The sequence below is a fragment of the Pteronotus mesoamericanus genome, unplaced genomic scaffold, assembly GCF_021234165.1.
Source record: "Pteronotus mesoamericanus isolate MK-2021 breed Mesoamerican mustached bat unplaced genomic scaffold, CSHL_Meso_final scaffold_476, whole genome shotgun sequence".
Taxonomy (NCBI): domain Eukaryota; kingdom Metazoa; phylum Chordata; class Mammalia; order Chiroptera; family Mormoopidae; genus Pteronotus; species Pteronotus mesoamericanus.
The window spans coordinates 2,808,497-2,820,114 of NW_026555318.1; the positions used below are offsets into that span (position 1 = coordinate 2,808,497).

Consider the following 11,618-nt stretch of genomic DNA (forward strand, 5'->3'; position numbering starts at 1 on the left):
GCCAAGAGAACCCAGATGCCACCCCTGCCCATGCCTGGCCCTTGCTCCTGGTCCCGGAGGGGAGCAGGCATCTGCCCATGTTTTTCCTCCCTCTGCCTTTCTCCTAGAGGCTGCTCACTATGGCTTGGGAGCCTTCTACACTGAGGAAGGTTTCATTTCTTGGGTCTCAGGGTGTCTTGAGAGACGTGCTCTTCTGGGACTTGGGGGTGGGGGAGGAGGAGAGAGTGGGAGGGAGTGGAGAAGCTTCAGGTAGGCCTGGCCAGTGCGCAGGTGCCCCCGGTCCAGTTGCAGGGCTGAGTGCAGCCCTGAGGGGCATTCTTGGGAGAACTTCCCTGCTGCTTCATTCGGAAAGCCTTCCGTGCCCACACTGGCTTTGCATGACTGGCCTTCTCTTCAGGCTCCAAAGACCACTTCTCTTCCAGCCACTGGCCCGAGCCAAGCCCAGGACCACCCCTCAGACCCTGCTCTTGCTTTGACCCCCTCTGCCCACAGAGCCTCCACTTGGGTCTACGTGTGTGTGACCATGCTGCCCCTTTGGAAGCGGGGCCTGAGGAAGGTGCCTTCCCGGGCTCTCAGCCCTCTGCCCTGGGCTGGGAGGGGAGGCAGGGCTATGGGAGGGTTCAGGGTCCGCCTCCTGGCCTCACTGCCTCTGTCACTTCATCAATTCTCAGGAAAGTTCTGCAGGAATCCCTCCCATTACTTGAAACCTGGGTGGACAGAGGAGGCGAGGGCTCAGGTCTGGGGAGGGTGTGTGGCAAATCAGAGACTGTCCCCTTGAATAGAGTAGCCACCACAGAGTGGCCTCACGCTCCCCTTGTCCACTGGAAAAGGATACCCAAGACCAACCTGAACACAGAAACCCGACTGAAAACAAAGAGCTGGCCCATGCGTGGTCCAAACAAGCCCCAGTTCACTGTCAGGACTCTCAAAGCCCCCAGCACGACCAGCCAGCCAGGGGAGCCTGCGCAGGGGGCCCCAGAAACCGCCCCCTCCCCTCAGGGCTGACCTCCCAGTGGCCCTCCCTTCCCTCCCTCCCTGAGCGCTGCAGGTGACAGGGCTGCCATTGCAGGGGTCCCTTTTCTGGCCGTATTTGCTCCTTGTCCTGGACAGAGAACCCTGGGAGAAAGAGGAAGTGGGAGACAAGGAAGGTGGATCATTGGCCACTAGGAAAGGAAGGGAGTAGGCCCCTGGGGGCGGGTGAGCACACACAAAGGGAACCACTTCCTTGCAGGATGCTTTTCTCTGGTGCCAACCTCCCTCTCCCCCCCAGCTCAGAGCCTCCTCCTGTGCCCTTGACCGTGCCAGCTGATGCCACCCCCCATCCTGGGCACAGTCACGCTCTCCCATGCCGTGGGAGGAACATCATCTTACCCACTGGCCCTGCCCCACTTCTCCCCCCAACCCGACCCCGCAGAGGGGGACTCAAGCCACACTGCCCTGTTTGCTGCCGTGAGCCCCCCTCAGCAATACCCCTGGGGCGGCCCAATGCCCACTGTACATAAGGCTGCATGACGGGTCTGCCGGGGCACTGCTGGGCCCCCAGGCCCCTAATTAAAGGTTTCTTGTCCCAGTCTGTCTGCTCTGGGTTATCTGCTTGGTGGGGAGAAAGAAAAGGGGCAAGGAGTGCGGTGGGGGCTGCGGCGACTGAGAGGGGACGGGCCTGAAGGCGGAAGAATTTGTCAGTCTCTGAGAGGAGGTGGTGTGGCTGACAGCGAAGGGGTCCCCAAGCCCCCTCACTCCCCTTCACTGGAGCAGCGTGAGACTCGGGATCTGGGAGGGGTTTGAGAGAAGGGGCTGGGGAGGGAAAGAGGAGAACGAGGAAAGGACCTGAGGACAGGAGGGTCGAGGGTTTGCGGGACGCTGGAGGGAGGCAGGGTGGGGCTGCGGCCACTTTCTGGTTCCCCGCGCGCCTCCGTTGCTCAGGGGGCGGGCGCACACTCCTGAGCACCGAGACGGCTCCTGCCCCCTCAGCGCTGCCCCGAGGGCCCGGCCGCGTCCAGGGACTGGGGGGCTCAATACCCACCCTTGCCCCCGCAACCTCCCAACCCCGAGGCACAGCCGTTGGCGGCGGGGACAGTCGCGGACACAGGGGTCCTGAGATGACTCAAGCTCCCTGTCATCGGGAGCCCGGCACGAAGCGGGCCGGGGACAGCGCCCCTCCCGCAGCGGTGCTCGCCGCCCACCTGCTCCGGGCAGAACTGCCTTCTTCCCCTCCGCCAGTCAGCGTCACTGGGAGCATGTCCGTGCTATTTATAGGCAGAGGGGAGCCGGGAGCGAACAGGAGGCGGGCTGTGGGGGTGCCAGGACAGCGCCGTGCTGAGATAACGCAGTGGGCGGGGCCGCTCCTCCCGAGAGGCACTCACCCGGTCCTGCTTTCAGCCCCCCACGCCCAAAGCAAGATCGGCCAGATGGGACCAGGCCCTGAGCTTCCTTTGGGTCCCTTCACCCAAGGAAGGACTTAGAGCTGGTGGGGGAGAAGGAGAAGGAGGATAACCCCCCCCCCCCCCCCCCCCCCCCCGCTTCCTAGGACCTCTGATGATAGGAGTGAAAAACAGGGTCACAGATCCGGTCCAAAAGCTTAGAAAGAGGGAAACTCACATAAACAGGCACCTACTGTGTCCCAGAACCAAGACAGGAACTTAATTTTATTTAATCTTCTCAATGATCCAGTGATGAAAGCGGTGGTGTCCCCTTTTCACAGATAGAGACACTGAGACCCAGAGGTACTAGGTGGCTTCTTCAAGGTCATAGAGATTATCCTGTCCAAACTTGCCCCTTTTATACACGGGAACACTGAGGCCTAGATGGACAAGAAACTTGCCCAAGGTCACCCAGCAAAATAGTGGTCCAGCCAGGCTCAGGTCTATCTCTTGGCAGTTCAGCTCTTCCACTGGACCTGGGTCTTTCAGTGCCTTAAACCAGCAAGATGGAAACAGAGATATCCTGAGATGCTGAGCCAGGGGCTCCAGGGATCAAGACCCCACCCCAAAAAAGACGGCGGGAGCCTCTCAGTGAAGCCTTCTGCACACCCCACTTGCATCTGCTACCAGCCAGCAGCTGGCCTGGAACCCGCCTCCTCCCCAGCCCATTTGCTGCGCTGCTGAGCACAACAGCTTTTTCGGGTGGCTGAGCCACTGACAGCACGCTCGCAGCCTGAGAGCCGGGAACAGCTGCTGCCCCCGCTATAGCCTCTGCCCTCCTCTGTGCCCACTCCGGGGGGGGGCCTGGACCAGAAACACGACTGGCCTGGAGCAGAGGATGCCCAGGAACCTGCTGGGGATGCCAACCCACCATGTGGCGTCGTTGTCTGACCCACATGTGCCCTCCGTCCTCCCACCTCAGCCTGAGTTCAACTGTGTGGGGATATAGGTTACCTAGACTTAGGAGAAACGCAAAAAGAGGGGGAATCTGGGAGCCAGAGAGAAGAGGCCTGAAAGGGCAGAGAGGGACACCAGAGGTGGGGGTGAGGGGAGTCACAGCCTCAGCCCTCCTGGTGCTTGCAGGCAGCCAGCCTATGTGGGCCCTTTCTTAGCATCACAGAGAGCACAGGGAAGCAGGCCAGGGACCCTGCACATGGCCCTGCCCCAGCTGCTGTGCGCCCCAATCCCGCCCTCCCATGTCTGGAGGAGTCAAAGGTGGGGGCTCGAGTTCATGTGTTCACGCAGTGCTGACATTCTGAGGAGTCGTTGGCCTCTCTGGGCCTCAGCGTCCTCCTCCAGAAATGAAGCTGGACTTGCTCAGGGAGCCTTTTCCTGGGGGCCATGAATCCCTTTAAAGGGTATGCAAAATTATGTAATAGGACCAGTTGTAAATTCTTGAGAAAATGGACATATGTTTTCATCATAATTTCACAAGTTTTGCCCTGACTGACGTGGCTCAGTTGGTTGGGCATTGTCCCGCAAAGTGAAAGCTTGTTGGTTTGATTCCAGGGCACACGACTAGGTTGCAGGTTGGAACACCTGCGAGAGGCAACTGATAGATGTTTTCTTCCACATCAATGCTTCTTTCCCTCTCTTTACCCCTCCTTTCTCCTGTCTCTAAAAATAAAATAAAATAATTAGAAGAAAAAGGATTTCACAAGTTTCCAGGACCTGGAAGAGATCTGGCTTAGGCAATCTGTTTTCTGTGTGCGAGGGGTGGGGGGGCTCCCTTCCCAGGCACTGCTCTGGGAAGGACTTGGAGGCCCATGGCGGAAAGAGGTAACTTCAAGGTCTGGGGTGAGCTTCAGAAAGAAGTCACTAAACTCAAAGCTTCCCAAGAGGTAAAGTCCCACAACCCATAACCCTTCCTTCCCCCCACCCTCAATATCCCCCCAAAAACAAAAAGTCAGTTTTCTGCAGCAACGTGTGAGAGAACAGCACCATCTCCTGGTGCAGGGCAGAAACCAGTTTCTGTGCCGCAGGCAGGAGCCCAGGTGCAGCTCCCAGCTGCACCTTATTCTCCTTTCAGTCGTCCCTTCACTGCCTCCAATCCCCTTCCTCCTCTGGCCCATGGCTGGGAAGTAGGTATCCCACGCTCCAAGCTGGGAGCTTGGCCAAGGCCCTTCCCCTGCTAGACCTCCACTTGGGATGGCAAAGGATTACAGCAAGAGCCGCAGAATTAAGTGCATTACATGCTGCTACAGTGGCAACAGGGAACCCACAAACAGTGCTCTTGTGTCAGAGTCTGATGCACATGGTTGGTCTTCTGGGCATTTCTGAGTCCAGACTTCCTTGCCTTGGGCCACCCACCTTCCCCACCATGTCCAGACTGGACAAGGACAATCGAAGCAGAGTTGGAGAGGAGGCTGCTGCCCTCAAGACGACTTCAGCTGTTTTCCCCACACAAATGCAGAGAACATCTGCCAGGTACAACCCCCGAAGGCTGATTGGCTTTGTATTGCTCCCCTCTAAATGAGAATTCCTCAGGAAAGTGGTAGGAAGGCAGGAGTCAAGTAGGATGGGCAGCTAAGTCCTAGCTGTGCCCCACATAGAGGTGGCCCCTTCTACGCACTTTCAACCCAGAGCTCCCTGGAGTTGACATTTCTGTACCCAACTGGCTGACTGTCCCCATTCACCTGGACATCTGGCTCTCAATCTCCTACCCACTGAATGTTTATCTGAAACTCCGCTTTTTGCCCTTCCCAATTGATTCCTTCTCATCACTAAAGGCATCGCCTGCCCAGTCCTCTGCAGATCAAGGCCTGGGGACCGGGCCAGACTTCTTCCTTAGCCCCATAATGTCTACAAAATCCTATTTTATTTCCGAAGTATCTTCAATTATGTTTTTCCCACCCCAATGCTGTGTTAGTTGAAGTTATGCAAATCCGTATTTCCTCTTCTACAAAACTGGTTTTAAGACTAGAATCAAAGTACTCAGCTCAGATACTTTACTGTAAAACTGGTCATTACTACCAGTAACAGCTGCGTAATAAAAACCTACTTCCTATTTGTAAAAGTCAGTACTTCATTAAGCCACCCACAAAGGCTGACGAGGTTTGTTAGGTGCCTTTTTTCCAATTTCTGAGAAATTTCTTCCTTTATATGTGACAGGTATCAACCAACCAACGAACCAATCAACCAAAACTGATAGGACAGGAAGATTTAGAAATTGGGATATTCGGAATGACAGCATCAGTTACATGTCAATAAACTGTTCAGGGATAGCTTAGGCAGTAGTCAGCACTTTAAGTTCAGGTGTTGTACTTTCTGGACTAGTGGTAGTTGAAACCCACTGTCTAGAAGTTCTAGGGCAGATTTCAACCTTGGACCTCAGTGCCCAGTTGATAAAGTATAAACATTCTATTTTCTGTTGTTTTTAATACAATGTGACAACTGATATCACAGCTACTAATTCCCAACCAACATTTGAGATCACTTCCAAGGTACCACTCATGTAAAGGCAGTTCTGACGCACAGTATTTTGGAGGCTTGAGTAGAAGCTATTCCTTCCCTCCCTTCAAAGTCAATACCACACACCACTGAAACAAGTTTAAAAAAAAACCCAACCCTCTCTTTCAGGGATGGAGGGGTCATGAGCCTGACTGGAGGTGAGGGAAGGAGGAGGAAAGGAAACAGGCAGCCTTGGACCAGGCCTGCATCCCAGTGCTCAGTGTGGTCAGTTCTGGCCCTCTAAACAGCAAAGACCCACAAACAGCCAGAAACTTTGGAAGCAGCAGAGAAGTAGGTAGACGAGGCTATTTTATTCAATGACTGATCCGTGTAACTGCCAAGGCCACTATGTACAGGTAAGAGAGGTGGAGCTTTATTTCTTTGTCTCTTCCTCCTTGGAGAGAGTTTTAATGATTTCCTCCTTCTTGGCCTGGAGCCGCTCTTCACGGCGCTTGCGAGCTTCCTTGGTCTTAGACCTGCGGGCCTCAGCCTGGTCACTGAGTAAAGGAAGAGAAAAGATGGGTCAGTGTGAGAACAGATGAGCTGCTGGGAGATGCAAGCTCGTGCCCAGACCTCTGTCTCTGGGCGCAGTCAGCGTGAAATAGGAGTTGCCTCAGCCACCAAGAGCTCCTACTCCAACTAATCTGAAGCCCCTACCCCGACGGTGATGGGGGGGTGGGGGGGGGGAGGCGTGTACAGGCCAGAGGAACATATACCTCTAACAGACTGCATCTGAGTCAAGACTAGGCATTAATACATTTTAACTGTCTCAAAAGAATCCTTAAAATAAAGTTAAAAGAACCTGCCCACATGACATAAGAGCCAATTCCTGAAGAAACTTACGCCAGAAGCTTCTTGCGAGCCTTGTCCGCCTTCAGCTTATGGATGTGTTCCATGAGAATCCGCTTGTTTTTGAACACGTTGCCCTTCACTTTTAGGTACAGGCTGTGGTACCTGCAGGGTATAAGGGGCAGAGGTTCTAGTTGGGGATGGGGTCAGAGGCTGGCCTCTCCACACAAGGTTCCTAAAGCATGTAGGGCTCCTTTCCTCTCTTCTAGTGCTACATGAGCTACTTTCCCACAAACTAAGGCTTTCTGTGCAGTTTCTAAACAGAAGAGCTTGTCTGGCAGATGAATCCAGTTCTTTAACTATCCTTATGATATAGAAGGGGGGGAGAAAAACAGGACAGAATGGAAGAATTTTCTAAGCCTACTTAACACACATGGCTCCTTCACCAAGGCCAGTGAGACAGCTGTGTCCACACCAAGAGCAAGCTGTCAAAGCGGCAAATGGGTCCTGGTGGGCTCAAGAGGGTATGCTTACATGTGACGGTCAATCTTCTTGGATTCACGGTATCTCCTGAGTAGCCGGCGAAGAATTCTCATCCGCCTCATCCAGGTGACTTTCTCGGGCATTCGAGCATTGGCGGTACCCTTTCGCTTACCTACAGGGAAGATGAGTTAGGTCCACTTTAGTGCATTCAGTTCTCAAGTGAGTTATTAAAGATAGTTGATTGGTCATGACAGCTACCAACTTCTGAAACACTTTATAATTCACTAGGTCATGTCCCAAGTGCTTTATCTCATTATTGCCATTTTATAGATGACGCCGCCAAATATTTAATTTTTTCATTAACTCATCTAAGGAAGCGCAAACAAGGCCATTCCTCCTCCTTTGCTTCACACAGAAATGTGGATATGAGAAGGCGTGCACCAAGGCACTATGGTAAGCTGGAAGGGGCTTCATCTCCCTAAATCATCCTGATCTTAGAAAGTGGTTTTAGGATTTAGTGTACAGCATTTTTAAGTATCCAGTAGAATCCTAGGCATAGTGTTGGTGCTCAGTGTGACTTCTATCTACCAATACTTTCAATGTCGACAGTAGTGCCAACTTTGTGAATTGCACACAGAAAAAAAAAACACATCAAACATCAGAGTAAGAAAAAGGCTCAAAATTAGAAAGAATGGGAAGAAAAAGATCCTGAATATATTTCAGTCTAGACGTAAGCATCTATTATTTCTTAAATCTTAGAGGAAGAAGAACACACTTACCTATGCCCATATGCCTGCCCTTCCTGCGGGCCAAGGTGTTCTTCCGGCATCGAGCCCGGGAATGGACTGTCACAGGCTTCCGGATGATCAGCCCATCTTTGATCAGCTTCCGAATCTGCTGACCTGGAAAAACGCGATGCCAGTCAGTCGGGTAGGGACTATCCCCCAAAATACCAGTCACAACCTAGAATTTAAATAGAATAGGCCACAGACATTGCTCACATCCCCCACCCAGTAGTATCAGAAACGGTTGGAAATAACAAACTCATTTGTTTTTCATGACAAGAAAATTTCCCTCTACTTTTAGTTTTATAGTATACTCAAAATATATACTTAGGGTGTATAATCAACCTAGTGTACAGATGCAGCCTAGTCCTTCAGATCTTGTTTCACCTATTAGCTACTGGTCTAAAACAAGATTTTTTGGGGGGCTCACGTTACAATGCCAAAACCCAAACTGGTTAAAAACTTCCCTGATATTGACAGAGTCTTCGCTTAACCAACCTTTCATCACGTTCTTGAACCTTCTCCTAGGCCCACCTGTGCACTTCCTTGTATAATCCAGTTTTAGTAAGAACTCGGTCAGTTTAAGCAGTAGCCCCGACCCCAATGTCGGACTGGGCTCCACACCCATCACCATTCCCCACATGGTGTCTGATCACCCTGGCCTGTCTTCAGCAAGAACCCTGTTGGGTTCGTTGAGCCAGAATCCCCCTCACCTCCGTTTCTTCTAACTTTCCATCTGCTGATCCCCTACACCATATGCCCTGGCTAGAAATTCCGATTTGCCCACACTATAATCAGATTTGAGCCCAATCTCTGACACTGTAAAATCCCATTTGCAGTGGTCCCTGAACCTATCACCATGATCCCGAACAAAATCTGCCTTACCATCTTTAATTATGTGGACGTATTTTGAGTGTGCCGAAGCTTTCCGTGGACTGACCTCCCTTTGCCTTGAATATGCCAACAGGCTCTTCTAAGGTCTGAGGCCCCAGGTCTCCCCACTTCACAATTTCCTTGGCCATCTCTCCTCCCCAGTCCCTGTACTGTCTCTTCATAAATCCTCCCCACAGCCACAAGACACAATCTCCACTCTAGGAGTGCTCCTTAATGTAACACCGGGTGGTTCCCTTAACTCCTATCCTGTCATTTTGGCAAATGGCAGGAATAAAACCTTTGGCATCCACATTATTTCTGTAACTCCTCCATTTTATAAAACCCCCCACTCCCATGAGCTTTCCTAGGTTCGTTAAGAGTCAACACAACTCTCATCTTTCATCTTAGGAAGAACCCAGGAACTTACGGGAGTTGGCATTGGCGATTTCATTGGTCTCATTGGGGTCCAACCAGACCTTCTTTTTGCCGCAGCGGAGGACACTGGAGGCAAGCCTCTTCTGAAGCCTGAGCATACTGAGACCAACAGAAAACACTGTCAGGCCCTAGAAGCCATTCCTGGTTTAGAATGAGCATCCCCAGCAAGACCTGCCCTTCCAAGTCTTCTAATGTTGTGAAATATAACACATGGGGATAGTAGATGTGAATGTGCACTTAGTGTTAAGGGCCAACATGTCCCTCTGCGCTAAGACTTTTGCCATCCACACCACCACAACTCCCGATTAACAATCTTTTCTATATCAAGGTCTTTCTCCTCTGGAAAATGTGGGGGCTTATGCCGATTCTGGTGTTCAGTCTAAAAACAAGTGTTTCGGCAAAGAATCCGAGGCCAGTAGACTTGATTTAGTCTAGTCCTTTGCTTCCTGGGCTCGTTTTCTTCGTCTTATCACAGTAATAAGGTAATTTCAGCTGGCCTTAGAGTTTTCTCTTTTTTAAACCCTCACCCGAGGATGTTTGTATTGATTTTGGAGAGCGAAAAAGGGAGAGGAAGAAAAACGTCGATGTGCGAGAGCAACATTGCCCAGTTGCCTCCCTACGCCCGGCGGGCCAAAATCGCAAGGGATGATGATGCTTCAACCAACTGTGCCACCCGACCAGGGCTGGCCTTAGAGTTTCCTTATGCTTGGTCTACGTGGGTTCTGGGGATCGCCTCACCCTCGACAGAGATCGGCTTGGACCCAAGGGCGCCCTGTAAGGAGTCCAGGGCCTAGTCAGCACCGCTGCCTTCCCTCTGCCTGCGTGGGTCGCCCCGGACACGTGTGCGGCGCGGTGCGCGAACTTCCCGCGGCCTAGAGCTCTCGGAACGTTCCCCGTACCCTATCCTCTTGAGGCTGAGGCCGGAACCTAGGCCGCTTCGGCCTACCCCAAGTTCTGGGACCGGCCGCTTCAGGGCTGCTTCCTCCTCATCACTCCCACCCGGGGCCACGGCATCGAGCCTCGCCGCCCACCCACAGTCCCGATTAACCCAGGCCAGAGACTCGCCAGTCCTCACCTCATGGCTGCTGCCGCAGCGGCGAAAGGAAAGAACTCCCTTTGGTCAGGCTCCTCCCATTATCTGTAAAGGGGAGAGCCCATGCCCCGCTCCGCCTTCATCCGTATTCCCCTCTTGTCCTTTCATCTTCCACCACCCTAAATTTACTTACATCCTGTGTAAAGACTCGAGATAGTAGAAACCTAGTATCGGGAGCCGTTTTAAACTTAAAAACATAGAAAATACACCCCTTTGGTAAAGCACAGTGGTATAGTCCGACTTCCTACTAGGCAAGCGCAGCAAGGGTGCCTGATCACGTGGGTACTGGGAGCCGGAAGTCAACTGGATTGCGCAGGCGAGATACGGCCGGGGTCTGGGACCGGTTTGCTAGAGTGGCCCAGTCGTTGCGGACGTCATGTATTTTCTGGAAGGGTGTTTCATTAGTGGGTAAAAAAAATTAGTGAATGAAGCGAAAGAATAATAGGACGGATACCAGACAATAGCCACCTTTATTCAGTTGATTGGGAGCTCCTGGAGTGCAGAGTAGGTCGCCAAAGACATTAGCTTGTTTTTGCAACACTGCAGTTCTTTATCTCTTAGTGCCTCAATTTTCCCTTCTGTAAAATTTATCTAATCCTAGTATTTCCGTAGTCCAGTTGTGAAAATCACACGAGTTAATGTTTGCAACTTGCAAAAGGAAGGCATTAAGACAACAAGCTCCTTAATGGTGGAAACCGTTTTTTGTTTGGCTCACACTGTACTACAGCAGGCTTAGAGCTTAGAGCATCGATTGTCAACCTTTTTCATTTCATGGCACGTAAACTAATTACTAAAATTCTGCAGCACACCAAAAAATATATCTTTTGCTCGTCTGACAAAAAAAATAGGTATAATTTTGATTCGTTCACACCAATGGCTATTGCTGTGTTGGCTGCTGTCATTTTTTTGACAACCTAAGGGAGAAGAGGTCAAGTGCCCCTAAATAAATAGTCAGGTATTGCATGTTTTAAAGATTCTTGGGCACACCGGGTGAAAATTGCTGGCTCAAAACATAGTAAGTAGCACTTGAGAAATAGTGTTTGGCTTAGTGAACGCATAGTTGTGAAAGTTAAAATTTTTTTGACGGCACAACCGGTAGTTCTCCCCTCCTGGTCTGGAGTACCTGATGCGGAAACCCAAGGAGCATATTCTGGGGTCCAGGAAACCTAGACATGAGTTCTGGCTCCAACTTGCTTGGCTCCGGGTTGTCACACCATCTCCCATTTTTCTGAGGTATTAAACAGAGCTCAGAAGGTCAAAAAGAGAGAGGGGGGAGCAGAATGTATGCCA

The 11,618-nt window shown here is 51.7% G+C and overlaps 1 protein-coding gene across 1 annotated transcript; it reads right to left on the reverse strand.

Moving 5' to 3' along the window:
• Positions 1 to 6,159: 6,159 nt before the first annotated feature.
• RPL19 (ribosomal protein L19) lies at positions 6,160 to 10,404 on the reverse strand. Its single transcript, XM_054593791.1, has 6 exons — positions 10,311 to 10,404; positions 9,228 to 9,334; positions 7,922 to 8,044; positions 7,194 to 7,314; positions 6,714 to 6,824; positions 6,160 to 6,367 (listed from the first exon to the last, which is right to left on the reverse strand). The coding sequence occupies exons 1-6, from the start codon at positions 10,313 to 10,315 to the stop codon at positions 6,244 to 6,246; spliced, it is 591 nt and encodes a 196-aa protein (XP_054449766.1). The 5' UTR covers positions 10,316 to 10,404; the 3' UTR covers positions 6,160 to 6,243.
• Between the last annotated feature and the right edge of the window lie 1,214 nt (positions 10,405 to 11,618).

Bases quoted from the DNA above. Each gene is read 5' to 3' on its own strand.
- RPL19 (XM_054593791.1), bottom strand. The intron at 7,315-7,921 runs GTAAGTGTGTTC...TCTTCCCTGTAG, and splicing joins GGGCAGGCATATGGGCATAG to GTAAGCGAAAGGGTACCGCC. The intron at 6,368-6,713 runs GTAAGTTTCTTC...TCCTTTACTCAG, and splicing joins GCTCGCAAGAAGCTTCTGGC to TGACCAGGCTGAGGCCCGCA.